At 32.5% G+C, this 25,391-nt stretch overlaps 2 protein-coding genes across 4 annotated transcripts; both read right to left on the bottom strand.

The window, feature by feature from the left end:
* Nucleotides 1-942: 942 nt before the first annotated feature.
* LOC110710768 (protein ALP1-like) lies at nt 943-5,675 on the bottom strand. Of its 3 annotated transcripts, XM_021889106.1 has the most exons (4): nt 5,331-5,675; nt 3,860-4,396; nt 3,547-3,772; nt 2,820-3,463 (listed from the first exon to the last, which is right to left on the bottom strand). In XM_021889106.1, the coding sequence occupies exons 2-4, from the start codon at nt 4,376-4,378 to the stop codon at nt 3,015-3,017; spliced, it is 1,194 nt and encodes a 397-aa protein (XP_021744798.1). In that variant the 5' UTR covers nt 4,379-4,396; nt 5,331-5,675; the 3' UTR covers nt 2,820-3,014. The 3 variants fall into 3 exon arrangements, with proteins under 3 accessions (XP_021744800.1, XP_021744799.1, XP_021744798.1); XM_021889108.1 differs by lacking the exons at nt 2,820-3,463; nt 3,547-3,772; nt 3,860-4,396 and adding exons at nt 943-1,741; nt 2,473-2,812; XM_021889107.1 differs by lacking the exon at nt 5,331-5,675 and adding exons at nt 943-1,741; nt 2,473-2,812 and having other exon boundaries at nt 3,007-5,307.
* A 3,963-nt stretch (nt 5,676-9,638) lies between these two features.
* LOC110710853 (cytochrome P450 CYP72A219-like) lies at nt 9,639-13,348 on the bottom strand. Its single transcript, XM_021889193.1, has 5 exons — nt 13,007-13,348; nt 12,637-12,857; nt 12,291-12,535; nt 10,887-11,292; nt 9,639-10,351 (listed from the first exon to the last, which is right to left on the bottom strand). The coding sequence occupies exons 1-5, from the start codon at nt 13,305-13,307 to the stop codon at nt 9,923-9,925; spliced, it is 1,602 nt and encodes a 533-aa protein (XP_021744885.1). The 5' UTR covers nt 13,308-13,348; the 3' UTR covers nt 9,639-9,922.
* Nucleotides 13,349-25,391: the final 12,043 nt, after the last annotated feature.

Genomic DNA, 25,391 nt, shown 5'->3' with positions numbered 1-25,391 from the left:
AATGAAGGTTTAAAAGCTGGAAAAAATAATAACTAAGTCTCTTTTGTCAGCTTTTACAAAGGGTATTTATATCCCTTAATTAAGAAATCCCGAAAGTGATGAAAACGCGCTCCGCGAAGCCTTGCCCGGTCAGACCAGGCAATGTCGCCCAGTCGGGCGCGAGAAACAAAGTCGGCTTGCGTTTCTTCATCTAGCTTCCTCATGTAGTACCTCGTATGCCCGGGCTGCCCGGGCAAGGCTGCCCAGTCCGGGCGGACGAAAGTCAAACTATTCATACTTTCTCTCTCGTGGATTCTCTTCTTTCCTTCTTCGCCCTGGCCAGGGCGGAGACGGGTAAAATTCTCCTCCATCTTAATAAGCTCTCATGGCTATCCAAAATAAGTCCAAATCATCCGAAAATCTTCATGCGCCTACAAAATCAATTAAATAGACCAAGCCACACTAGAGAAGAGAATATTAGCGAGAAGTAGCTCCGTAGAGCTCAAAAACCATACGAAAATAGCTATAAAATGAGGGTAAAATATGGTATAGAACGTGTCCATCAAATGCCATATCAACCATGCAATTAAATTTTAGCTTGTACTCCACAGTAGATATACATATAAGGGATACAACTTAGGGGGTGTTTGGTATGGAGTTAGTATAGGAAACGGAATGGAAATAAATTAGGAGGGGAAAGGGTAACAAATAGTGTTACCCTTACTAGTTGTTTGGTACATCAAAGGAAACGGAAACAGTTATCACCATTCCATTTCCTCTTGTTTGGTATAACAAACGGAAATGAAAAATAAGAAAGAATAATACAATATTGTCTATGCTACATATTTTACGGTAAAAAAAAAGATAAAAATAAATAAATAACTTGTATTGCATATAAATATATAAAGCAAAGTTGGCACTCATTAATTATCCAAACATTGACTAATAATATGTCAATCATCATATGAATAATCCTAAGACATAACCTATATTGCTCAAGTTGCATATGTTTAACAAAAAAACAAAGACATTGCTCAAGTTGTTACTTCTTAAGAAGATCAATTGCATATTGTTTTTTCATATTTAATGGTGCTTGATAGAAGATGCGAAGCTTATGTTCTTCCGCCATGAGAATAGTAGCAACCTCTAAAGCTTCGGATGGAGAAATGCCATCTAACTTCATCACCTCGTCCAATACCTTGTTCACCTTTTCATCCATCCTTTGCTCCCTTTCTTCCGCTTTAGACCATGCACTAGCCATAGTCCCGAGATTAACATTGATATTTTCAAATATCTTCCCAAAATTGTTGGAACAATCACGGAGGGAGGCCACCAAATCATCATCATCATTCCTACACAAACTCTTCAAATTTACCTTGTTCTTTCCTTTCACCTTAGTCTCCTTTGCCTTTATAGAGGGTTTTCCGGATTGAGTAGTAGAATCACTTGCGGAAGAATGAATTGTAGAAGCCTTCACTTTTGCCATTTTTGAAGGAGTTATATGATCATCCTCTATCTTCATGGGGCGTTTTCCGGATTGACTTGTAGAAGAATAAGTGTCCGAATGAGTAGAATTCACATCATCTTCTTCATCACTCTGGACATTGAATGGTTGCTTATCAATCTCTTGATCCATTTCTTCTATAGCATCAACAAACGACTCACTTGCATCTCCGGTAGCTTTGTCTTTTGCGTATATCTCCGCAAGAGTTTCATAGTGAATGAATGGAACTCCAAACAACCCTTTAGCTTTCTTATGAGTCTGCCATATAAGAGAATGCAACAAGTCAAAACATGAAAATCAGAATTGAACCAAGCAACTATAACCACACATACTGTAGCAGAGTGCTTCAGCAGCAGTACATACTAGATTCTGAGATATAAACTTTCTGTTTATCCTACATATTCCCATATCGCTGCAAAAACTAAAAATTCAAAAACAAAGACAGCTTAATAATTTTAAAATAAATACAGCTTATAAAAAAAAGTAATAGAATCACACCGTCAAGTGATCATCAACAAGATACAATTACTCCATCTACAATGAATAAATCCCAACCAAACTTTGACAAAGTTGTTAATCACATTGTGAACCAATCTGTTTCAAACAACTCAGAATTGCAAAATCATAAAATCAACTTAAAACAGTAAATTAATAAATCAACTTCTTCAATGTTTGGGCTGAATATGCTAGTTTCAGTAAAGTTGTGGAGGATTCATGGGTGCAAACTAGACAAGGGACTGCTATGTTCAAGGTAACTCAAAAACTCAAATCAGTGAAGATGGACTTCGAGAACCTAAACTATCAGTTATCCCCTCCCCTATCACCTATTCCCCTCCCTGCCCCCTTCCCTTACACACACTGCTTCTCTCCCTACTTCTCTCATATTCACTATGAGCAGCAATTCTCTCAGGTCATATGAACTGTCCAGTAGCAGTTCTAAAGTGTAATTGAAAAAAATGAACAAAGAAGAATGAAATAGCAGTTCATACCTTCACCCATTCATCGTACACGACCTTGTCTACTTGCAACAATTTCTTTTCAGCATCCCATCCAAATCCTGAGGTGGATAACATTTCTGCAAATGCACTATATTTCTCCGACCAATGCTTGATCCTCGACTCAATGTGGGGAACCGCTCTCAAGCCACAATTAGGAAGTACACCATTGATCATCTCTTCCAACTTATTCATGTAACCATTCTTAAACCCATTCTCACACTTCCACTTCGGATCGCAACTCAACTCATGCAAATATCTTATTAGAACCGCATCTTCTTCATACGTCCAATACCTTTTATTTTTACCTCTTCCTCGATTGCTAGCCTCCATCCTAAGCAAATTAGAAATAACATAACGCAGATTAGAAATAATAGAAGACAAATTAGAAATAAACAGAACATAAGGCAGATTAGAAATGAACAGAACAAAAAGGCAGATTCAAATTGGCAGTGGCTTCAAAATGCACAAAAACAAAAAAAAATGCATCTATATATATAATATAATCGAAGGTAAAAAAAATCATACATTTTTTGCTATTGACCATGTCTACCTCTCGCCCTCCAATCATTAAACATATCTTGGGCTAATTTGTTTCTAAAATTGGTCCAATGATCTGAAGTAGCAACACTTGTAATAAATTCCCTTTCATCATCGGAATCACTTTCGGAATCATCATCGGATTCATTCAATTCATCTTCGTTTATATCATCGGTAGGCATGAATTTTCTAAGTGAAGGACTTCTCGGTCCATGAGTTCTTATAGGGAAAAATGAAGGACTTCTAAGAATACTCCATCTTCCTTTAAGTAGGCCAAAACATCTCTCAATCACATTTCGCGCCCTAGCATGTTTCATGTTATAGAACTCCTCGGCACTTTTGGGTTGTCGATCCGTCCATTCTTTTAAATGGTATCTTTGACCTCTATATGGAGCAAGAAAACCCTCACAATTCGTATATCCCGCATCAACCAAATAATAATTACCTTCAAAGTTATTAAAGGAAAGGATTACTACCTACCAAAACTAACAAAACTTATACATTCACAAAAGAATGAGCTTCACTTACCTCGAGTTACCCTAAAACCGTTTGGTCTAGAGAGAGCATTGCGAAGTACACGCATATCATGGGCCGAACCTTCCCAACCAGGAAGAACATAAATAAATTGCAAATTGGGTGCACAAACACCCAATACATTCATAGCAATTGTTCCTTTTCTTGTTCTATACTTTGGTCGTTCTTGTGAAGGCACATTTACATTAATGTAAGTCCCATCTAATGCCCCTAAACAATTCTACAAAAATAAGAAAAAATATTACTTACATACAATCAAAAATAAGAAAATCCTAGCAAAATTTAGGGGCTTAAAAAAGACCAATACCTTGAAAAATTTCCACCTTTCATCTTCACAATCATCCAATATTGGTGTGGGATTGTAAAGTAATACTTCATGTAATTTGAGAAGAGCCCTTAGACAAAGGTAAAATTGTCGGCTCACGGTTTCTCCACTTCTAAAGAAATATTGTCCAATAGACCTATTCTTCTTATGGTGAGCCAACGTGTATAAAAACATGGCTACGATCTCTTGAAGTGACATATTTTTTGTTCCACTCAAACCCCCAATGTCTCTAAGCATCTCACAAATAATATTGAAAGTTCTTCTATTAACGCGAAGCTCACTCTTGCATTTCACATCACTCTCTTTATAAAGCCCTCTCAAAACTAACATTCGTAGCAACTTTTTGTTTCTTTTTCTTTCTTTCAATTGAACACCCTTTATTGTAACAACACACATCATATGCCACATCCAATACATCATCAAAATAATAATAATCATTGAAATAACTAGTTGTATTTGTTTTAGCTTTTTCTTCCTTGTGGAACGCATAAGTCGGGGCATTGTAGAAATCTTGAAAAACTAGTCCAAAAAATATACAATAGTATCAATATACACTAGTATCACAAATAACATCAAAATAATAAACTCCTTATTCAGAGTTGGAAATCAGATTCTGACTAAGCTCTCTGCTCATATGAACTGTCTAGCAGCAAAACTATAGATTGGCCTTCAATAGCATTCAGTTTTGCATTACAGTCTTCAGAAAAAAAAAAAAAAAAAAAAAAAAAAAAGAGCAGCAGATTCAAGGCAGTCTAGAGACAAACTACTTGATGGGAATAAGCTACCAAAGGATTAGAGCTAATACAACACATCCAATACATCCACATGAACATTATACAATATACATCAACCCAATTGCTCAAGATTGTTGGAATCATCTAAACAAATTACAATGTCTCAAAATTTATAATAACCAAATCATTATTATTATTTTGGCAGCAAATCAATAATATAATGGAGAAAATAAAAATATGAATACAAATTACCCTTCATGTAGTATTCAGAGACTAACTGCCTTCAACCTAAGACGATAAAAGCCATTCAAGATTGGCCACTACCTAAGTTCCTCAGCAATCAGTTTATGATGACAAGGAAAGTTCTGCTTCAAAACCCCTTCCAAAGTTCCAAGTATCATAAGTTCAAAACTTGCATTTATTCGATTTCACGTGTCATGGCGATTGTATTCTACTCATGTCAAAGCAATTACAGGCAATAATAACCAACAATTACAAGCAATAATAGCAATATATACCATCAAATTGGGGAAACCACAAAATAGCCAACAATTACATGCAATAATAGTAATATATACAATCAAATTCAGCAAAATATCAACGAAAGAGAAGAGAAAACTTCAATCGAACAAGCAAATAAGGAATTCAAATCAGAAAGCGAAATTGATATCATATAAACCCTAGTAATTGAATAAGCGAAATTAAAGAATTTGCCGTACTTGAGATTGTAGATTTCTGTAGATTTTAGGTAGTAAATTGAAAATTTTGCAGCGAAATCAGGAGAATTGCAATTTTCATAGGAAAATTTTCAGAAAAAATGTCGAAGGAGGTTGGGAATTCTCAGGAGAAGGGTTGGATGAGAGGAGAGAGGAGAGAGAAAACTTTGTTTTCTTTTGTTACAGTAAGGAAAGGTATTTGTTTCCCTTTGCTTTCCTCTGGAAACAAAATGATGGAAAGGGTTAGAGCCAAGAAACGGTTTTTGTTTCTTTACCCATTAAACAAACACAATGTAAAGGAAACGGTAACAGATTCCGTTTCCAACTCTATCAAAAACCCATACCAAACACCCCCTTATTTTTATTCCTTAATTATTGTTTTGCAATATACATGAATTAGAAGAAATAGGCTTCTCAATTAGAACTTGTAGCCCCAATTTGAACTCTACTTATTAATGATCCACTATGACCATTTGGTAAACCAAACATGTTAATTCAATTAAATGTGGAAAACACATTTTAATCGTACATAAGCGACACTTTAAATATGAATGCATAGTGAAATAGAAATGGAAAGGAATTTACTATTTACAATGGTGGGATTCTCAACAATTAACTACCCTTAAGAAAAAAAATATTGATCTTGGTTTCCATTTCTCAATTTATATCGAGCACTATTGTAAATTTGTTGAGGCTATTTTCTATTGACAGAGGCTATTTTTTACTGTTTGTGGGCCACTATAACAAGTTGGACAGATTTTGGAGTTAACACCGTTAACTCACCGTTTGCTGCTATTCATCATCATCATCATCTTCTTCTTCTTCTTCAATTCATCTTCATATTCATCTTCTTTCTCTTGTTCATATGTTTTCTTCCCACCCACCTTAATCTTCTTCCTCCAATATTTGCCAACATTCAACTCTTTTTTCAATTCTGTTTGACACCATTTCCGCCGGTTTTGTCGACAAAATTAAACAAAAAACCTTAATAAAAAAGAAGAAATTAATAGCATGGTTAACCTTAAAGGGTAGCTGAATTTTCCTTCCTCCATTAAATTCGACTTTGTATCACCATTTCAGCGGGTTCGCCGCAGAAATTAAACGAAAATTAAACCCAAATAACAAAGTGAAAATAATGAGCAAGGTTTAGCTTTTCTTCCTCCATAGATGTCACTTGTTGAGTCATAGTGAAAAGGTGTACTTTCCACCATTGAAATTGAAGGTTGAAGAAGGAGAGAAAAAAACAACAAAAGGTTGGAGGAGAGAAAACAAATCATAAAATACCAAAAGGTTGAAGGAGGAGAGAGAAAATAACAATTAACCAAAGGTAGATGTAATTTACGTATACACCCTTTTATCAAGGTTATAAACTTGTATTTCCTTACTCCCTCTGTTTTGAAATACTTGCTCTATTTCTCCTTGTGCGGAGTTTTAGAAAAAATTGGATAAAGTAATAAGATATGGAGGTAGTGGAGTAAGTGGAAGAATAAAAAACTGTAAAAAGCAAAAAAAATTGAGACAATTGGAGGAGAGAGAGTATGAAATTAATAAAATATGATTTATGGTGGGTCCACTAGATGAGAGAAATGAGTTAAATATTATAAAAATTTTCTAAATGAGGAAACGGGGTAAATATTTAAAAACGGCCGGAAATAAAAAGTGGACCAAGTATTTAAAAATGGAGGAAATATATATTAACCAACACCTACTGGGATATATATTAATTAACACCTACTAGGCTACTATAGTTCACTTTTAGTAATTATTACTACCAACAATTATTTATTTTTTTATTTTACCACCAATAACAATTTCTTAAACATCAAAATTTACCACAGCTTTGCCCAAATCCTCTTGCATGACGTCACTTTGGGCCTCACCCCTTAATTTTCACAATTCTTTTTCCTTCTTCTCATGATGATCCATTTTTTTATTCATTACTCTATCTCAAATTTGGGTAAAAACATAAAATTAAAAATAAAACAAAAAACAAAAATTAGGGTTTCAAAAATTATTCTCTTAACTTCAATACTTAAATGGAATTGAGAAAAAGGGTATGTAATGTTGTTTTATATTTTCAGAAACGTAACTTTGGGTTTTGAAATGAATTAGGGTTTTAAATCATATTGGAGATTTGAATAGTGAGGCATTTGGGGAAATAGCTCAAATAATTAAAAATGTGAATTGAAAAATGGTTTGATATTATTTCTAATTTAATGGGCTTGTAGTCTAATATATAGCATAATTCTAACATATTACAACTACTGTGTATGCAGAAGTTGAAAAAATTACTCCATACAATTTTTGGAGTCATTAAACACATAATAAAATCAAAATTCATAATTCAAAATACAAATTACCGCTAATAATTTGAATGTACATTAAGAACAAAATTACTATATATATATATAGGGGAAGGTTCTTGTGAGAAATTTTCTTATGTGAGAATTTTTCTTATGTGAGAACACTCTTTATGTTCTAAATTTTTACTCGCATGTTCTAAATTTTAAATCTGATGTTCTAAACTTTTCCTTAGGTATTCTAAATTAAATCAAATGTTCTAATTTAGTACTCACATGTTCTAAACCATAAATTAGTTAAGTTCGATGTCATAAATTTTAAATAGCTTGTTCCAAAATTTTAACTTGTATGTTCTAAATTTTAAAACGTGTGTTTTAAGATTTTTAATTATATGTTCCAGATTTTAAATTGTATGTTCTATTTTTTTACTCGTATGTTCTAAATTATTTACTCACACTTTCTATATTATATATCAATTTGTTCTAAATTTTTATTCATATGTTCATAATCTTAAATCATATGTCTAAATTTTACTCGCTCATATGTTTAAAATTTCATAAAGCAAATTTTATAAATTTTTAATCACTTGTTCTAATTCTTAAATCAGATGTTCTAAACATATTACTCACACAAATGTTCTAAATTATTACTCTTATGTTCAAATTTTTAATTTGAGTCACATGTTCTAAATTTTAACTCGCATGTTCTAAATTTTAATTCACATGTTCTAAATTTTTACTCACATGTTCTAAATTTTAAATCAGTTCTCATATAAGTATGAATTCTCACATATGGACCTATTCTCACCGGATCCCTCCCCTATATATATATATATATATATATATATATATATATATATATATATATATATATATATATATATATATAATTATAGCTATTGTAATTAGTTTTAATCTTGGCCCTTTATTTTTAATGTTCAATCTTGTCCATTCATTCAATTGACTTTAATTTTTTTTTTTTTTTTTTTTTTTTTTTTTTTTTTTTTTTTTTTTTTTTTTTTTTTAAGTTTCTTGATGACAAGTAAAAAAAAACTGTTTTACATATTCTAAGGCGAAAATTATGAAATTTTCCATTGATGCATATTCTTGAAATTTCTTAGTTAAAATGATTCTCCCATCTCAATTAAAAATCAACATTTGATTATAGTTTATCAATAATATAAACCTAATTACCGCATTATATATTACAGCTTTACAAGGCCCACAATTTTTGCATCAAATTTATCAAAAAAATGAATCATCCTCCAATCCATTAAAGAAAACCAGAAAAAGTGAGGAAAAAAGAAGATGATTAAAAAAAAATTGTGAAATTTGTCTACAATTTTCAAGAAACCAATCACATGATATCAAAGATGGAAAAATTGAAAACATCAAGTAAGATAAATTAGAAATTTCATCCTTCTTTCGACCAAAATTTCTGGTATTAAAAAAGTTGATTTTTTTTGGTTGATAATCGTATTTTAAAGTCAACTAAATAGATGGATATGATGAATTTTATTAATCAGAGGGTTGTGATTCACTCAGTTACAATGGCCACAATTTTATTGTATTGTAGCCATTTGAAAATTGTCCACTCTACATACAGCTTCATATTTTGAAAGCAATATATACATTTTGGGATAAGAACTATTCTTAAAGTTGTGTAGTTGAATGCATTATACTAACTTTGTTATATATTATGTGCAACTTTAGGATATTATTTGTGAATTATAAAAAATTCGAGAGTTGCATATAATATGTAACGGGGAAATATTGCTAATTCACTCTAGTTGTTTACTTTATGTAATGAAAAAATAAAACTTGACGGGTATTTTCCAAACCCGGTATGGGTTAGCTAAACCCACAAGACGTATACTAGATACTCCAGTGGTTTGATAATATTGCCTTACTAGACATCATGAGCAAAAAATAAGGCACTCTCAATTCCTATTCAAACCTGCAAACGATCATCTAATTTTAAAGTAGACATCAATTTGATTTAAAACGATCGTTTTTATTGAATTGAAATAATTTTTTGTAAGCTAACAGAATAGGGCCTAAAAGGTATTATACAACTGCTAAAACAGGTAACCAACAAGCACTCATGCTAAATTGCTAATAGCAAACCTCCTTTTATTATCAAAAGTAACATCTATAGTAAAAGACATAGTTTTACTGGTGAAATTTCATCATAAATAAAGGCTAAAACCACAAATATAACCAAATTTTAAGGGGAAATACATAGATTTAAACGGCTTAACTGCAAAAGCACAACATATAGTCAAACATGCTTAATTAAAGTTTATGTAAGATAACAGGGACACCATGTTGGGGTTGAAGGGCTATAAAAGAAGACGGAGCATGGGTGTAAGATGGTGCGATCTCAAAACTGAAGCGCTGCAAGATCATAGACAAAGCCATTTTAGCCTCAGTTAACGCAAAATTTTGACCAATGCAAATCCGAGGTCCCCAACCAAAGGGGAAGTATGAATTGCTCCCTTTAGTTGCCTTCGCAATCCCTTCTACAAATCTCTCTGGTTTGAATTCCTTGGCATCAATACCCCAAACTTCGGAGTCCAAATGAGCATGGAGTATTGAAAAAGAAACCGCCACCCCAGGAGGAATCACCAAATCTCCTAGTTTTGTTTCACCGTCGTATACCCTTCGCGAGGTTGCCACGACTGGCGGATACAACCTAAGCACCTCATATAGTATCATTGTCACCTAATAAAAGCATTTCAAAATAAATTAAGTAAATAATCTCTGTATTACATACAACTATTACAAGAAGTTGTTTAATCAGTTAGTTGGGAAGAGTAGAAGATTTATTGTTATTAGTATGAATGAAAAAATAAAGAAAAATAATAAACATAACCCTAAAAAGCTAAAAAAGAAAATATATTAAGGATAAATTAACAATAATTACATCGATACACGCATAACTCTGTCATGAATTCACAACTTAATTACATTTTAAGAAATATATTTAATGTTCATATATATATATATATATATATATATATATATATATATATATATATATATATATATATATATATATATATATATATATATATATATCCCTAAGGGCCATATATATTATTACCCAAAAAGTAAATACTATGTAATATTTAAGACATATTTAAGGCATGGATAACTTTAAATGTAATTAATTCATATTTATTGGTTTGATACTTAAATCATATTTCCTCCACGAATTAAATAAAGTTGCAACAATTTGACTAATCATAAATCTTACCGTCTTCAAACGGTTGTTTAAGCCATCAAAGTCAGGGATGTTCATGCCAAAGGTTGCAAGAACTTCTTCACGAGCTCGTGTTTGCCATTCTTGGTGCTTACCCAACAAAGCCATTGTCCATGTTAGCAACACTGAGGTGGTTTCTTGGCCAGCTATATAGAACAATTTGCACTCGTCGACCACCTCTAAGAAACTCATTGTCAGATCAACACGCTTCTTATTCTCACAAGTTGATTGAGCGTTAGCCTCTTTAGAGTTTGAATCCAAGAGTATCCCCAACAAATCATCCTTGGCTGGCTCTCCGACCTCCATTGTCTTCTTTCTATTATTGATTATTTTCTTCAATAGGGTTTTTATTTTAACATCCGTTTCGTCCATCCTTTTCTTGCCCTTTGATGGAAAATACCTAATAAGTACATATAATTAGATATTATTATCAACCCAATATGTATAGTATATAATATCTAAGTATAATAATTATTAGTATAATTAGATATTATTTCTAAGTTTCTTACTTTCAAATTGTTTTGAGCTTGCCCAAGCTATATAATTGAAAATTTTAAGGTGCAGGCAGCTATACCTTGCTTGGTACAGCCAAAAAATGCAAAAAGAACATGTAACTATTTTGTAAAGAACATACAGTTATTTTGTAAAGAACATATAGTTGTTTTGTAACGAACATCCAATTATATATATTTTTTTCATATCTAAAGAGCATCTGCAGTATTAATAAAAAACATGATAATATTATGTAATAAATTTTATCTACATATAACCACCCTAATTTGAAGACAAAATTTAATAAACATTTCACATTAAGCAATGATCATTATGTTGCAAATAAAGTACATTACACTGACTGATCAATGAACATAAACATATGTTCTTTTTATTTATTTTTTTTGGTGCAAGTATGTTCTTTTCACTCTAGGTATATGTTCATTACACTTTAATAGTATGTTATTTTTATTTTAGGTATATGTTCATTACATTTTAATAGTATGTTCTTTTCATTATAACTATATGTTCATTACTTTTATATATCATGTTCTTTCCTACAAAACGACTGTACGTTGCACCGTACAGGCGCCTGTAGGAACCAACTATTGCTATATAATATCAAATTGTTTATCTCATGGCATTTAGATAAATAAACCAACAAGTTTATCTAATAACCCTGGTTTATTTATCAAAATGCATGTGATAAATAGTTTTTGTTTATCCGAGAAAATCTTGTATTTTCCCGTTGTTTCCATTAAGTAGGTTAATTCATTATTTGAATCAAAGTGTTATAGAAAAAGATCATTATTTTTTAATTTTAAAGTATTATTACTAGTTTAAATGCTAACAAAAAGCAAATGTTATAATTAAATTGCTTAGAAATCAAGAATGTTTGTAACTTACTTCCATCCTGGAATATAAGAATATTTGATAAGACGAATAATAAGTTCTTTCTCCTCCGTGAGAAGTTCAAATATCTTTCTTCCTTCTTCAAATCTACTACCAAACGCTGCTCGAGAAATAGCGTCTGCACTTAATTTCATAAAATGTGGCCACACATCTATTTCTGAAGAACCTGCTTTTGAAATTATCTTCTCCCACTTACTTAGTGTTTCAGTTACACTAATTTCAAATGATTGGATCATAAGCTACAAAATTGACCCAATTTGAATAACTCGATTGCGTTTTTGTAACTACGGAACAAAATTTAATCAAGAAGATTATGTTTAGAGCATATGGTAGTACGTACCTTGAGCTTGTCGAGATGAAAGGCAGGATTAATTATCTTTCTATGTTTCGCCCATTTGTGGCCTTCATAGTTTACTAGACCAGTTGAAAACTTTTGAGTAAGTGGGTTCAATTTTGGTTTACGGAATTCGTTCATCCTATTGAACCCTTCTTTTATTTGCTCAGACTTTGTAATAAGTATCGTTGGCACTGGACCCATCCATGTGTAACAATTTGATCCTGCTGTTATTTGCATGTACATATAAGTAAAAAATACTTACTAATTCTTAAATAGACTTGGTTTACACTAATTAATCGAGTACTACCAACATTACTTAATACGTGTACCTATAATTTATTTTCCTACTAAAAGTTAAACAAATTAAAATTACCCGAATTGCTTAGAAGCCGATGGAGTATGGGTTGAAGACGATGGAAGTAATCATGAACAAAAGGCATGGGTTTTTCCATTGCTTCACCACGCAATTGTGACATCTCCTTCATGTCTCCAATCAAAAATCGGTACGAGTTTCCAAAAAGACCTTGCTTTCGAAACGATTTCTCTAAGCTTTTGGGTGTAAGCCAGACAATATTTAGTATTTTCCATAACCAATTCAAAATAAAAAAGAACATCAAAACACCAAGTGCATTCGCAACTACACTTGGACTACTCTCAGGAATAATAATCATCATCTTAGTTATTCGATTATTAATTTCGATGCCTCGACTATAGAAATGGTACGTACCTTATATAATCTTCATGATGAAGCTAACCCCTCGAGTTGCACGAGAGATGCAATAATACAGTTTGATTGATTTGTTTAATGTTATGCACTGAGCTGCAATTACTTCTACCAGAAAGTCCATTGAGTCGATCGAGTCGATCGATCACATTATTACTCCAATTGTGGTAAGTTTGAACTATATCGTACCGTTTATTTTATTTTATTTTATTTTATTTTATTATATTATTTATTTTTTTTATCTGATATGATGCTGATTTCTTGTCGCAACACTGTTATTGTATTTAAGTTATTATTATTATTATTATTATGATTATTATTATTATTATTATTATTATTATTATATCTCAAAAACAAAAAGTCATACAACCTACAATAAATTAGTGGGAAGCCGAGATACAATCTGGGCCCCCACTCCTCTAGATATAGCAAAGCCTACCCTAGTAAAAAATATGAGTTGCAGCACGTGCTCCAATGTCTTGCGTCGTCGAGAACCTCTGAATTCGCTTAAGCAACGCAACAACCTCCTTCTCTAATTCACCAAACGAAGAAAAGGAGAAGAGAATGAACCCATATCCAATCGCCTGACAATGAGCCTCATACTTATCCCGCTTCCGCTGAGCTGCATCAGCCACAACCCGTCCAGGAATAAACTCAGATAGTCTTGACTGTGTCAAATGAGAAGATCCTGTCAAATCAACACATACATCACGACCACGATCCCAAGAATAAAGTAACACATCAGCAGGTTTAAGGGCCTCATCGTTCCCTCCAGACAACCCAATATCAACCTCTTTCCTTGCTGAAATCCCAGAACAATAGCAAACATCAAATAGGGTATCCCGAACAACAATGTTATTGTATTTTTATTTTTATTTTTATTATTATTATTATTATTATTATTATTATTATTATTATTATTATTATTATTTTATTTTATTATTATTTTTTTTTAAGACAGTTATTGTATTTTTTTTTTTTTTTGAAAGAAAGTTATTGTATTAAATTATGAAAGATAATCTTTTGAGGTTGTTTTACAGACTTATTTACGTTACCAACATATGGGAAAATAATACGGATCGAGTTAGACTGGAAGAGGGAACGTTTTGAAGCTAAGTCACATTTTCTTGCAACAAAAGCAAGTAGAATTCATGTACAAATAATACAATAAGCACATTTTCTTGCAATCAAAGCAACAAATTAAATTAGAGTGAGATAGGGATAGCTCCAATCAGGGGCGGACCCACCTTTAGTCTTAGTGGGTCCGGTGACACAGTATTTTTTTTAAAAATAAAATATCAAAGAGACCGCTTATTATAGATAGGTGGTCTCTTTGATGCTGCTATTGGTAACAACAAACAATATCAAAGAGACCTCTTATTGAGATAGGCGATCTCTTTAATGCTGCTATTGCTACAAAAGACTTGTAAAATTGAATTCTTAAGTACTGTATTTGGTTGTGGTATGAATTTTTGTGTCCTATTTTTGGATTGAAATCAATTTGGTGAAATATATATATATATATATATATATATATATATATATATATATATGTAATTTTTGGATTGAAATTAATTATGAACAAGACATGGAAAAAAAAATTGTACTTTCACAAATGATCAATAATTGATGGTGACACACTATGTCGGAAATCCTGGATCCGCCACTGGCTCCAATGGTTAAATGTTCTCTCTCGATTCTAGGCTTGCAATTCCTAAACACCCAAAAAAAAAAAAATAATAAAAAAACTAGGCTTTCAATTCCTCTATCACTCTCTAGTAAATTCTTGTTGGTACTATATACTCCCTTGATTTTTTTTCATAGGCACTGTTCACTTCACCTTAAAAAAAATATATTAAGTTAAAATAATTTCAATTCAATAAAAATAAGTTCCATTCAGAAAAATTAATTTCAATTCAGCAAAAATAAGTTCCATTCAGAAAAATTAATTTCAATTCAGTAAAATAAATTCTGTTCAGAAAAATTAATTTCAGTTTTCAGTAAAAATAATTTCATTTTAGTAAAAATAAGTTATGTTCCCTAAAATTCAGTTATCTTAAAGAAGAACTATAATAGAAAATTAGTAAAAATAATTTTAGTTCAGCAAAAATAATTTCAGTTTAGTAAAATTTATTTAAGTTCAGTAAAAATAATTTAAGTTTAGTGAAAATAATTTCAGTTCAGCAAAAATAAGGTGAAGTAAACGGGACCTTTATTCGATCTTCCCATTTGATATCTTAAACTATTCATAATTTGATATAACCTTATAAATTACTCCAAATATATAAAACATAGCATTTATCATAATAAGTCTTATTTGATTTGTTTTAAGGTTAAAAATAGCTTTCGTCTACAAAAATGATACATTTCTATATTTGAATATGTACGGAATCTCTATCATAGAGAATAAAATTAATTTACTGGGCTTCAACCTACCGTAAGGTTTGATTTTAAGCTTAGGTAGTCCTTTTAACCTCAAATTATATTTTGATTGAATTGGTTCTTTAACACTGTTTATGGTCCAGGCCCAAACCGCATGAGAGATTATGATAATACACTGCATGTTTATTGTCATGGCATCCAGATGAGCCATGCATGGCTGTCGACGCTACATACACAGCACTGAGTGAAAAATAAATATGAATTAATGTAACATGTTTTTACTCTTCAAAATCCAATGCTGACGACATTATATTCAAAAGAAAAAAAAAATGCAATGCTGACGAATGGCATCTAGATTCTTATTGTATTTATTTTTTTAGTCATTGATTGGAGGATCAATTCCATTTATTAACGAACTAGCTCACATCAATCATGCAAGCCAAGGGAATGGGGTTTGAAAGAGACTTGAGAATTAACTTCGATGGTGAAGGTAAGCGGTAAAGTTTGTCGCCACATAACTTTATTTTGAGAGTGTAAGGGAATGGGGTTTGAAATCAATGTAAAAATCAATGATTTTAAAGAAAAAAAATTATAAAAAATCAGTAAAAATAATTTCAGTTCAGCAAAAATAATTCCAATTTCGTAAAAATAATTTCAGTTTAATAAATAATAGGAAAATAATTTGAATTCAATAAAAATAATTTTAATTCAGCAAAAATACGATGAAGTTAAGTGATCAGAACCTGAATAAGTTAGGTGTCTAATAAACTGATGGGGCTCTTGAGCTTGAACACGTATATAGATATATATGTTTAAATAAGTTCACGAATTACTTGTTTATTTATGTTTACATATGAACAAGCTCGTTCATTTATGCTCATAAATTTGCTCATTTATTATTCAATTATATATTTCCTCCTTTTTTTTTATCACAATGTTAGGGATTCCACGCTTGTCACTTCAGATTCTATTACATAAATAATATAAGTTGTCGTTGGAAATTCCACGCTTGTCAATGCACATTCTATAACTTAAATATCTTAAATTGTAAAACTTTTTGTGAGAAACTACCTAATAAAATCTTAATTTTTGTGGGAAACTACCTAATAAAAAAATGTTGTGAGAAACTACCTTATAAAAGGTAAAATGCTGTAAGATACTACCTTTGACCGGATTTCCACCGTTGACTTAATTTTACGAAGTTAATCCACCTTAAAACACCCGGCCTGAAACCACCGTACATGAGGGTTGGTTTTCAAGGTGATAATGTTATTTTTGAATTAGTTGGAGGATATTCCGAGTTGGTGAGGATAAATTAGAGCTTTGTGATGGTGGGTTTTGGGGTTAGAGGTGGTGGTTTGGGTTGAAAGGTGGTTTAGGTATGGTGGAGGCGATTTCAATCAAGTAGTTTTACTTTTGGGAATGAAATTAACGCGCGGTGGTTTCAAGAGTGTTTTGAGGTCGATGAACGGTAACAATTCGGTATAGATAGGTAATATATTACAACATTTTACCTTTTCTCAGGCAGTTTTTTACAACATTTTCCCTTTAATTTATTATTAAGTTTATTACAATATTTTTTTATTAGGTAGTTTCTCACAAAGTCTAGGTTATATTAGGTTGTTTTTGACAAATGTCCTAAGTTGTATTATAGTATAAATTATACAAATAAAAAATTGTGTCGTATACTTGTCTAAGCCATAACCGCAACTAAGAATGAAAGATATTCCACTTCATCAGTCCAAGTAAGTTTATCCCAAAATCATTTTATGAATTGTGCATGGTATAGACCCAGTCAAAATACACGAATTATGGAATTTCGAAAAAAAAAAACATTGTGTTTAAATATAAAATACACGAACAAAAAAAAATTCAAAATGATATCTTCCTAGATTTATTAAGAGATTCTTTTGTTGTTTTATACTCCTTGATTTACAGAATTAATTTTTTAAAGTGGACGCTAAACATTGCCCTCAAATCTTCAGTTAACGCCCGAAAAATAACCTAAAATTACGTATTTATCGTTATTGTAAAAATAATTAATTTTACCAAACTTAACAATTTGGAAATTTTGACATTTGCTACCACTAAAAACACCATGTTTGACATTTGCTACCGGTTTAATTTTTTTTTTTTTTTACTTTACTACCACACAAATCAAAGTTTGCTAAAAATTACTACCACTTAACGGAATCCGTTAGGGTTCTGTTAAGTTTATTAAAAATAAAATTAAAAAACCTAGCCACCCACAATAGCTAGCCCCTCCCGTCATCCACCCCTCCCCTCTCCGAGCCGGCGGCCGATGCCTAAAGCTTTGGTCGGCATCGGTGACCCTACTCCCTCCCCTTCCCTTACCCAAAACCGGCCCAAAACCTCCCCTTCCTCTCCGCTTTTGTTTTCCAATTTTCGACCACTTCCCTGACACCCCTAACTCTCCCCAGCCCAGAAACCTAGGCCAGCCCTTTATTTCTCCTCCCTAAATGATAAATTTCGACTAAAAATCTCCCCAATTTCTACAATTCCTCCTTCAAATTGTTGTAATTTCCTTTGTATTGTTCTTAGGGTTGAATTTGGGGTTGATTACTAAATTATCGTTCTACAAAAATCAGAAAAATCAAACCTAAAGAATTGCCGATTGCCGCCGAAAATTGCAGAAATTAAAGGCCAACGAAGAAGTAAGATCACCGAAGGGAGCTCGTGTATACCATCTGAAGCATTCGGACTACTGCGGTCGGAGCTGAGGAGAGATTGATTGAATATGTTGTTAGGAGACCGAGTCAGAAAATGGATTGGAGGAGCACCGGTGGGGAGCGAACGATGGTGATGGTTTCGCTCAACATCGAGGAGCTGCAACACATCAGTCTTCGGCTTTGCAGCTCCAAAGCTTGCTGCAAATCAATTATTGGTGGTGGTGTTGAAAGTTGGGTGGTAAGTCTGGTGGTGATGGTGATGGCGACGGGTATGGTTGCTGGCGTGGGTATGGTTGCTGGGCATGCATGGTTATGGTAAATGGGCATGGTTAAGGTTGTTGGTGGTCACAGATGGTTGAGTGTGGCATTAGGGTGGCTAGAAGGTGGCTGGACAGTGGTTGGGCTCACTAACGGAAATAGGAACGGTATAAGACAAGTGGTAGTTATTTTTAACAAATTCTGATTTATGTGGTAATAAAGAGAAAAAAAAAAAAAAAAAATTAAACCGGTAGCAAATGTGAAACATGATGTTTTTAGTGGTAGCAAATGTCATAATTTCCTAACAATTTTCCTCTCCCAAAAAATTTGATTGTTATTTCTGGTGGCTTATAAGCGTTCTCCTTTCTTGAAGCATTTATCCATTTAAGTGGGCTTATGAGCTTGCTTACAAGTATTCTCCTCCATTTAAACATTCTCCATTAAAGGTCGTGGGCTTATGAGGTTTTTCTTTCATTGATGCAGTTTGACATTATGAGATTTCTTCATATGGACTCCACCATTGAAGCACCACCAGTAACCCCATCGCCGCCACCACTGTCTCCTCGCCAGCTACCACCACCACTAACACCTACATTTACCAGGCCCACCACCACCATTCTGATTTTTTTTTGTTTTTTTTTTTTAAAAAAAAACGCCCAAAAATCTCGTAACCCATTAGTGGAAACACCTAGATTTTTCGTTCCCACCTGCAAGTTACGAAAATATCTAGGCGATTCCAACAAACCGCCTGAAAATTCCGGAACTTGTATGTAGCTACGAGAAACTTAGGCGTTCTCACCTTGCCAGATTGCAGGTTACAATATTTTCGACCGTTTCTCAACCACTAACAGAAGCTCCACCGCACCCTACCTATCTTCTCTACTACCAATTACTTCAACTTTAAACTCTTAATTTTGTTGCTATTTAAGGATTTCCAGTCCATAGGTCCAAATCTATGTATTGTATCTGTTAAGGAATTTTATTTTATTTTATTTTAATTTTTTTGCAAATATCAATCATATATATAATGTGGAAATGATTATATGTTCAATGGATTCTCATAATTTTTTCATTTTTGATTGTTACATCATTTATATGTGTATACTGTATTAGAATTCACAAATATTTAATAAAACCCGGTGTACAGTATTTTACTGAATGGCAGCGGAAAGAAAAGGAAGGTTTTACTCACCCACCCAAGTTAAACATATTTCTCGCTCCTTCATTCTCATATCCCATAGAACTTCTCTCTCCTCCTTTTTTTTCTCTCTCCTCTTCATCTACTCAGACTTTCTCTTCCATTCTTTTTGGGTGATTCAAGTTTTTTCTGCCTTCCATTTATTATATCCCTTCGATTTTCAAGTTTATTGTCTTAATTACTTTATGGTTTTTTTTTCTCAGCTTCTAATTATAATGGTAAGTGTTTTTTTAACAAAAAAGAAAAAGATAATTGCTCCTTGTACTTTTCAAACAAAGGAATCGATGTTATACGAAGTACCAATATAATTTCTGAAGTTGTGATGTAACTTTTTTTTTTCTCTTTTTTGTTATTTTTTTTTATCTTTTTTTTGTTTATTTTGTTGATTTTTCATTTTTTTTTGTCAACTTTTGGTAGATTATGGGTAACTTTTTCTAGATTATGGGTAACTTCTGCAAATATAAGAGTAATGTTTTATGAGTGAAGATATAATGGGTAACTTTTTTTTATTTTAAAAGGGTAACTTTTATGCATAAAAGGGTAACTTTTATTAGAATAAAGGGTAACTTTAGTGGATCATATACGCTTTATGTGTTCAAAAGGGTTACTTTTATTGAAAAAAATGTCACTTTTGTGAAAAAAAAAGGGTCACTTTTGTGAAAAAAAAAGGGTTACTTTTGTTGAAAAAAATGTCACTTTTGTAAAAAAAAGGTCACTTTTGTGAATAAAAAAGGGTCACTTTTGTGAATAAAAGGGGTTACTTTTGTGAATAAAAGGGGTCACATTTGTGAAAAAAAAGTCACTTTTGTGAAAAAAGGGTCACTTTTGTGAATAAAAGGGGTCACTTTTGTGAAAAAATAGGTCACTTTTGTGAAAAAATAGGTCACTTTTGTGAAAAAAAAGGTCACTTTTGTGAAAAAAAGGGTCACTTTTGTGAATAAAAGGGGTGACTTTTGTGAAACAAAAGGGTCACTTTTGTGAAAAAAATGGTTACTTTTGTAGAAGAAAAAGGGTCACTTTTATACGAAAAAGGGTCACTTTTCGCAAAATGTTCGATGTGCAATAAAATTATTGTAAACCGGGGGCATGCAAAAGGGATTGATTAGAATGATTGTGTGTTATATGGATGAATGCTCATAAGACAACTTTAATGGAGATTGGAGAAGACAGAGGTGGTTTCTATGGATGAGAGTAAGAAGGCAAAGGGGAAAAATGGTCCTTTTTATTTAGAATGTGGGCATAAGTATGTAAAATGAGGGTCGCGTTTAACATAGCCTACCTTTTTTCACATTTCCTATTTTTTTTTTTTCAAGAGAGAGAAATAAATAAGTTTATATAGAGAGACAAACCATGGTAAAATTTGAATTTCAAAGTGATTCAATGTTATTACAAAGTTGATTCTTATAATCTCAATATGTCTTTTAATTAAAAGATATAATTAATGAATTCGTTGTTGAGAGAAAATGTATTTTTCAATTTTTGTTATCTAATTTTTTTGTTTTTGTGTTATATTCTGAGGTTGAATATGATGTTTTTCATATTCTGATGAATATTCTTTTTATCATTTTTGAGATCCATATTTATTTATAATTGGAATGAAATATGTTTGTTGAGTATGATAAATATGTTCTTTGAGTCTAATGATCTTTACATTACAAACATTGTTTTTAAAGGTATATAGATTAAAATATTCTTTGTGTATCTAATACAATTTATGTTCTTTTACTTGAATAATATGTTCTTAAATTTAAAAATGAAATACTGAATTGCATTTGAATGAAAATAATTTTAGATAGAGAAATCTTGGAAGTAAAATGTATGTGAGGATTGTTTCTCATAAAATATATAATGTTCTTTATAATTATAAGATTAGTTAGCTAGGGTGTAACATGCACAAGTACACCGGCACATGGTACACTCGAGTGTACGAACCACTAATTGAAATCATATGGCAATAGAGAGTTTTTTTTTTTCCTTATAAAGTGTTTTACTTCTCTCAATTTTATAAATGTAGGACACTTACATGTGTTATTTAAGAAGGATACTAAGAAATAATATTTCAGCTAAGATGAATCTAACAACATCCCATATATTTAAATGTTATTCGGAATAGTATGAATTTTCACAATCACTAGATTAGGGGTGAAACAAACTCGGTTTAGAACCGAACCGAACCGAAAACTGAACCAAATAACAAATATGGTTTGTTTTTTTTTTTTATAGTGGTTCGGTTTCTGTTTTGAAAAAAAAATTCGATTACGGTTTAAGAAAGTGAAAACCCGAAAAAAAAATCCGAAACCAAATCGAAATTTAAGCCCAAATATACCCTAGCCCAACACTAATTTTACACTAAGTATATAAAGCAAAAAAAAACAAAAACCCTAATTTCCTCTCACCTCTCCTTTCCTCTTTTCCGCCCTTTTCTCTCTCCTGCCTCCTCTTCTTAGTTCTCAACTTCTCACTCTCTTTCTTCACCAAAAAAAAACTTCTCACTCGCTTTCCTTTCCTCTTCTCTACTCTGTCGTCCTCACTCCTTGTCTCTTCTTCTCTTTGATATCTTCTCACTCTCTCTCCTTTCCTCTTCTCTACTACATCCTATCAACTATCAAGCATCAACTAAAGGTTTTCATGTCATATTCGACCATGAAAACACTATATCTAGAGTTTTCATGGTTGAATTTGACCTTTAAAACCCAAATTTGAAGTTTTTCGGTGGAATGAGAGATATGTCATCTTTTTCTTTCTATTGATTTTTTTGTGTGTTTTTTTTATACTTTACTTTTATGGTGGTATGTGACTGAATTGCGGTGGTGGTGCATAGTTTTGGGTCGATCTAGGGTTAGGGTTTGGGTGGAAGGGATGAAGAGTGGTGAAATAAGATGGGTTGTGGGTTGTTGTGGGTCGTGGTGGGTGCGCATCTGGGTTAGGGGTGGTGATGAGATAAGGTTAAAACTTGTTTAATTATTTATGTCTGGATTGGTTTGGTTCGATTCGGTTCGGTTTTCATTGGTGTGGTTTGGTTAGTTTTTTTTGCAAATTTTGATGTTTATGATGCTTGATAGGAAAATTCGGTGCGGTTTTTATTTTTTAAGAAAACCGATATTTAGGTAGTTTAGGTTGGTTCGGTTCAAAGCTAAAGTGGCGCGGTGCAATTTGAAAATTCCAAAAACCAAAATAAGGTGGTTCGGTTTCGATTTGGGCAATAAACCAAACCAAAAACCCAACTTTCACCCCTACACTGGATATTAAGATATCACATGAATATAGTTAAATTATAGGAAAAATACACTTTAATAATCCCAATTATTGGCGATTTACCTAGAATAATCCCAACTAAGGATTATTTTCTAAAAGTACCAACTTTACCTCTTATTTTCTCCCCGCAGTCCCAATGACCGGTAACCTATTGAAAAGGTAATTTTTGTTAATTTTTTTTAAAATGCCACGTGTCAACACGTGATTAGTTTAGAATTTAAAAAATAAGAAAATAAATTCAAAAAAATCAGAAAGTTCAAAAAAATCAGAAAGTTTAAAAAATATCAGAAAATTGAAAAAATAAAATTAATAAAAAAAAAATCAAATATTAAAAAAAATCAGGAAATGGAAAAAAAAAATAGAAATTTAGGGAAAAAAAATTTTAAAAACAAAAAAAAATCAGAAAACAAAAATACAATTAGAAATTTTTTTTTAAAAATTAGAAAATTAAAATAATCAGAAAATGATAATAAAAAAACAGAAAGTTAAAAAAATAAGAAAATTAGAAGAAAAAAAATAAACAAAATAAAGAAAAATCCCAAAACCCTCCGAGCCACCCTCCCACCACCTGGTTACCCTAGCCAACAACCCTCCCTCCCCTTTCCCCGCCGGCGGCCAACCCCCAAAACATACCCAAATGGCCGGCTGACACCCACCCATCTCGGAAAACACTCGGCCGGCCCAAAGCCACCCTCCGAAACTACCCCTCGCTATTCCCCGACCCCCGAAACCACCCCCTTCCACTTCCCCGGCCATCAAAACAACCCCTCCTCCTTTCCCCTACTGCCGAAATGGCCAATTTTGACGGTGGGGGAAAAGAGGTGAGGTTGTATCGAGGGGTCGGGGAAGAGGAGATGGTGGTTATGGGGGTCGAGGAATAGTGGGGGGTGGTTTTGGGGGTGATTTTGGGCCGACCGGATAGTTTCCGAGCTGGGTGGGTGTCGGCCGACCATTTTGGGATGTTAAGGGGGTTGGCCGCCGGCGGGGAAAGGGCAGGGAAGGTGGCTGGCTAGGGTTACGGGGTGGTGGGAGAGTGGCCGGTGGGTTTTGGGGGTTTTTTTTTTTATTTCTTATTTTCTTTATTATTTTTTTGAATTTTTTCTAAGTTTCTGATTTTTTTTATTATTTTTTGATTTTTTTTTTAATTTAAGATTTTTTTTTAATTTTATAATTTTTTTTTATAATTATTTTATTTTTTTAATGTTCTAATTTTTTTATTTTGGACTAATCGTGTGTTGACACGTGGCATATGACTGGTTACAACAGGTTATTGACCCGTAGTTGACCGGTTGGGCATACTAGAAGAAAATAAGAGACAAAGTTGGTACTGTTAGAAAATAATCCTTAGTAGGGATTATTCTAGGCAAATCGTCAATAGTTGGGATTATTAAAGTGTATTTTTCCTAAATTATATTCGTTTCAACCAAGGGAAAAAAAAATCTTACCAAACATGCTTTTATCGTTATTTTTATTTGGCATCCAAATCTTTGTAGCTTCCGATGTTGACGAATAGTATCGGGTTGAAGTTTTTTTCGGGTTGGAAGTGGATTCAGTTTTATTACTATCACCATATATGTATTGACTGCCAAGCCTAGTTCTATTTAGATTCAACTCATTTCAAAATGTGTACGACCCGATTTTTTGATACTAAGTTGCCACCCCAAATCCCCAATTATATATTTTTATTAGCTAAAATAGCATTCTTAGCCAAATATGTTGAATACTTGTATGTACTAATTCAATTAACTGATTGTGAATCTGTGATTGAGGCTATAAAATAATATTAATACAGTAAATAAACCTTGGTTGAAATAAGGAGATATTTTCAACCTGCAATAGCTAACTTACACTTAAAATTAACACATTTCTTTGAAACCACTTCTTCTCCAAGCTAGCACTATTCGAAATATGCCTAGCAAGAGGGAGTGTATAAAAACCTTCTTCCACCCAAAAAACAACTTACCTCCCTTCAAACCTCTACGCCACCACAACAAAAACCTTCTTCCACCCAAAAAACAACAATTCCACCCTCCCCCTCTTCAAACACTTTTTCATTCAAAGATATCTTACAGAACATACCAAAAAACTCACACAAATACCCACCACTTCAGCTCTTTCCAGCAAATTCTCCACCACCCCAGTTTGATGAGACAACTGAGAGTTTCATCGCCATATCAGAGGACGAATACTCCTCACTTTGCTCCCCTTGGACTACTGATATAATTTCTAAGGCTTCAAGGAAGTCATTCTC

This window comes from Chenopodium quinoa, unplaced genomic scaffold (genome assembly GCF_001683475.1).
Source record: "Chenopodium quinoa cultivar QQ74 unplaced genomic scaffold, ASM168347v1, whole genome shotgun sequence".
Lineage (NCBI taxonomy): Eukaryota > Viridiplantae > Streptophyta > Magnoliopsida > Caryophyllales > Amaranthaceae > Chenopodium > Chenopodium quinoa.
Note: the sequence above shows the minus strand (reverse complement) of the source record. Positions and strands in the feature narration are given on the sequence as shown.

What these genes read in the sequence shown, in the direction of transcription:
- LOC110710768 (XM_021889106.1), bottom strand. Translation starts at nt 4,378, where the DNA reads ATGCCCCGACTTATGCGTTCCACAAGGAAGAAAAAGCTAAAACAAATA. An exon ending in AAAGGTGGAAATTTTTCAAG is followed by an intron (nt 3,773 to 3,859) that starts GTATTGGTCTTT and finishes TTATTTTTGTAG; the next exon opens with AATTGTTTAGGGGCATTAGA. An exon ending in CGGTTTTAGGGTAACTCGAG is followed by an intron (nt 3,464 to 3,546) that starts GTAAGTGAAGCT and finishes ATAACTTTGAAG; the next exon opens with GTAATTATTATTTGGTTGAT.
- LOC110710853 (XM_021889193.1), bottom strand. Translation starts at nt 13,307, where the DNA reads ATGATGATTATTATTCCTGAGAGTAGTCCAAGTGTAGTTGCGAATGCA. An exon ending in TCGGCTTCTAAGCAATTCGG is followed by an intron (nt 12,858 to 13,006) that starts GTAATTTTAATT and finishes TGCAAATAACAG; the next exon opens with CAGGATCAAATTGTTACACA. An exon ending in TCTTATATTCCAGGATGGAA is followed by an intron (nt 11,293 to 12,290) that starts GTAAGTTACAAA and finishes TGTACTTATTAG; the next exon opens with GTATTTTCCATCAAAGGGCA.